Here is a 4,232-nt window from a genome sequence, read left to right on the forward strand (position 1 = left end):
AGAAGGATACTGCTGAGTATGCTCAGGTTATGGCATTTCATTTGATAAAGGTGTGGATGAAATGGTAGCTATGAACTGAAGCCATAAAAGTGGGTCAGATCACAGTCCTTTATAGCAGTAAAGGAAAACAACAGGATTTTTTGTAAAAGTGCCAGAAGCTTGAGCTACTAAATGTGTTGATCTTGCACAATGCACTAAGACATTTTCTTAAGATTTATGCAGCTATTTATTTTGCCATGCTGTAGTATGGCTTTCCTTTCTAGGATGCCCCAGGACCTGTTTCTCACCATAAAGGGCCACATGCACCTGCCAGCTCTTCTTGATATGGGGGATGCTACAAGAAAAGATTGTAAGATGTTTTGGACTATAACATGCTCTGCCTCTCTTTCTTTGAACCCCCATGTAGGAGTCGCTGTTCTTCCTCATTGACCAAGGTGTTTGAAGTATGTCCTTGCTAAGAAAATGTAATGATGTAACGTCTTGTGTGAACCATTACAATGAAGGTCATTCAGCAGGTTGAGCTAGACCATCCTGAGGTGGCACAGATAAGAGAGAACACCTTAACAGTTAAGGTCCCATACTTTCCTGTTCAGTATAGGATACAAGCTTTGCTCATGGAATATGTGAGATGCTGTTACTCAAGAAGTGTTTCTTGTGCTGTATGCTATCCTGGTCTGCCATCAGTTGCTGAGTGCTTAGTGTTCTTAAGGCTTGGGGTAGCGTTACTACCCATATTTGATACTCACTGATTTTGCCAATCCATGCAAAATCAGTTTCTAGGCAACGTGACTGCCATTGTTTGTGATGGAGCATTACTCTTTCTCATGCTATCAGCTGTGGATAGCTATAGATCATTTGTGTTTGTAAATCCTGTAAATAAGCTTCTAGTTGTCATGGTAATAAAGTATGTATCAGAGCTTTTTAACTGAGTTGCTTGTCAATTTGGATATTATCTTCACCTTTTTCCATTGCCTTTGTTCGGTATACTCTGTATTTTTATTTTTTTTTTAAGAAAGAATCTGTTACTATATGTAAAATGTCTTTTTTCATTTCTATAAAAGAAAATGCGATCCTACTTGATTGATCCCATGCTTTGTTTCTGATGTGATAGCAGCAGCAGGTTAATTCTGTTGGGGAAAAAAAAAAAAGATCTGTTTTTCAGGGAAGCTGTACTGGGTGCACACAGGGAATAAGGAAATAGAAATTCATAATGTCGTGGTTCATTGCAGCTAACTGTGTCTGTGTCTAAGAATTTTTTCAAGAGTACACCTGAGGAGTATTCATCAATAAACAGTATTCATGTTTGTTTTGAAAAGGAACTTTAAAACTGACCATATCTAAATCTCTGTGAAAAGCTCTGTTTGAAAAACACTCGCTGTGCAGGTAAGTGTTATAATCTATTAGACATTACCTGTTCTTTGTAATGCAGGATTACAGCTGGACAGACATCCGATGTCCCTTTGAAAAGCGCAGGGATGCAGCTTGTGTCTTCTGGGACAACGTAGTTTATATTTTGGGTGGTTCCCAGCTCTTCCCTATAAAGCGAATGGACTGCTACAATGTGGTGAAGGATAGCTGGTATTCCAAGCTAGGACCTCCAACACCTCGAGATAGCCTTGCAGCCTGTGCTGCTGAGGGCAAAATTTATACATCTGGTGGTTCAGAAGTGGGTAAGACACTAAAAATCTTTAAAACAAACAAACAAACAAAAAAGCACAAAGATACCTGGAAAATTTTTTTTCTGAGTTTTGCATGACTTGAAAAGAAACTGCACGTTGCCATGTTAGCCTAATGAGTTTATTTCCCCATACTTAAGATGTTGTCCTCCCCACGATCCAGCCTATTTCTGTTGTGTTTTTAAAATGGTTTCACTGATTGAAATTATTAATATTTACATTGACTAGAGCATAAAGTAAACTGCAGCCCTTAAGAGTTAACTAGGGACAAGCAAGTATATTTTGGGAGTCTCAGTCTACTCTTAGCTTACTCTTATATGTAAGTATTTAAACTGTGTCGTTTAAAATGTTCTGTCATGTATGGCCAGAATAGCTGCATTTTGACAATGGCATTCCTTGCACACAACGTATGTTGGGTGGGGAAAAAAAAAGTGGAAAAAACCCCACAACTTTTTAAACTACTGCTTTTGGTGGTGAAATCATACCTGGCCCTATAAAGGAATTTGTCCCATTTTTCTGTCAAATGACAATTTACCTTCTGTTAGTTTGCCTCAGTAAATGGAAAGATAGTATATTCTTTAGATGTTGTTACTCATAGCAAAAAAAGAAAACAAAAACAAAGACCATTGAGGTTATTTTTCTCCCAAAAAAACCTAGTAGGTGACTTATGCTGTGGTGTTAATAGCAACAGTTAAAAATTATTTTGTCTAAATTAACAACCTAGAAGCTGGAATGTGGGTATGCTATATCACATGAAAACATAGAGCTTTAAAAAATGCTGTTCTGAGGAAAAATAAAAACAAAACCCCAGAACCACGGAGAAGGTTTTTAGTAGATTCTCCTGAGTTCTGCCTTGCCAGAGGTGGAGGTGAGCAGGGAAAAAAGGTCGTAGTCGGTGCTTGACACTGCTAAGTCACTTAATGGGAAGTTGTGACATTTGGGTAACGTTACCTGACTTCTATTTTAAGTCTAGCGGTAGCAGCAGCAGAGTCGGTTCCTTCCTGCCACCTAGTGGGGTACACGTGAAATAGCTCCTTTCCCATTACTTGAAAAAAAACTTGAAATAAACTGCATTGGGAAACTTGGAACACTACAAGATCTCCTAAGTCTTCCTGGTTTCCCACATGTCAGTTCATGAGGGAGTATGATACAAAATTTGACCGCATAGTTCATTTTCTAATATATTGTAATTACTTGATACAACTTTTAGAGTTTTCTCTTACATCTGCCCTTTAATTACTGCAGTTTCACTTTGCTTTCCATAAATATTATTCAAGATGTAGTAGTAAAAGCTAAAAATTAATAATGGAGTTTATTTTGCCTCTACATTTTTTTTTCTTCTTTGGAATCCAGTGAGTGCTGCTTGTTTGGAAAAGTCTGACTATTTTGAATCCAGTATTTTCTAACTTAGAGCAGGCAATTATATGAAACCATTAATCAGAGAAAATGCTGCAGTGTGTTTAGCTGTAGAGAAACCTAAAAATTGCATGCTTTTTGCATTGATTGAAGAGTTTGGAAAAAAAACTATGGTGCTAGTCCATTAGAGAAAATGGGGCTCGTTTCCCCTTTCTGAATTGTTAGGATTACTGTTTTATTTACAATAGCTAGCACAGTTTGAAAGGTAAACATACAAAATTCTTCCACAATATTTAGGTGCAGGAAAAATATTGGAGATTATACTGACAGCAAACTTAAAATGGAAACTTTTACTTTTTTAAAAAAAAAGACATTAAAGAGAGTTCTGCTATATTTCCATGGATGAGAATCTCTACAACTTCAGAGCAATAAGGATGTGTATTTACATCAAGGAAAACTATGTCCCATTCTGTACAGTTCTTCACGATATTGAGAACTGCATGGCTGGAGTGAACAAAGACATGGCTGTTTATAGAAGTCTGCTCCTGTACTTTGGGTCTGGAAAGGTAGCACTGTTTTCAGGGTTCAGATCCCTAGCTGGTAGTGACACTTAATTTGTAGAACTGTAGCCAAGGAAAAAGAGGCACAAGAAAAGGCACCTTTAACTGTTCTATGGAGACAAAAAAGAAGGATCCTGGTTCTTTTTTGAGAAAGTTGGATGTAGCCTTCTCTGCTTTGGCTATGGTCCAGCTGGTGACCTGAGCACAGGTCTTGAAGCTCCCATCTCTCTTCATTGGAAAATCTGCTTTTGATTTCAGTAATGGTTTTATTGGCCCTTGAGGGAGTGCCAATGCACAGACCTTGCACTTCCAGAAAATAAATATCTGCCAGTCCCCAGGAAGAAAGTAAAATGGTGAGGGGTGGCTGTCTTGTGGTTGTAGTAATTCAGGAGTATGTTATGACATAATCAAGCCATCTAATTTCAAAGGCAAAAAGTATTCTGGGAACTGGACAACTCACATTGCTTAGAGAAAAAAAAGACTCGTGAATCTAAGTTTACAAAGCTGGTTTCATCTTCACATCTGAAAGTTCAATATGTTTTCAAGTGGTGAGAGTAGCATGAGATGATGAGAATATAATCAGTAATTTATATATAACATCTATTATAACATCTCTGTTAGGTATTTATTCCCCCCCCCC

The 4,232-nt window shown here is 37.7% G+C and overlaps 1 protein-coding gene across 1 annotated transcript in view; it reads left to right on the plus strand.

Annotated features, from left to right (window-relative positions):
• The window catches only part of KLHL7 (kelch-like family member 7), a 17,333-nt gene that overhangs the window by 10,887 nt on the left and 2,214 nt on the right, over nucleotides 1–4,232 (plus strand). Inside the window, exon 7 of the mRNA XM_010189590.1 lies at nucleotides 1,430–1,670. Within this exon, the coding sequence (XP_010187892.1) occupies nucleotides 1,430–1,670 (241 nt within the window). The remainder of the gene's footprint in view (nucleotides 1–1,429; nucleotides 1,671–4,232) is intronic.

The sequence above is a fragment of the Mesitornis unicolor genome, unplaced genomic scaffold (assembly GCF_000695765.1).
Source record: "Mesitornis unicolor isolate BGI_N332 unplaced genomic scaffold, ASM69576v1 scaffold17198, whole genome shotgun sequence".
Taxonomy (NCBI): Eukaryota; Metazoa; Chordata; class Aves; order Mesitornithiformes; family Mesitornithidae; genus Mesitornis; species Mesitornis unicolor.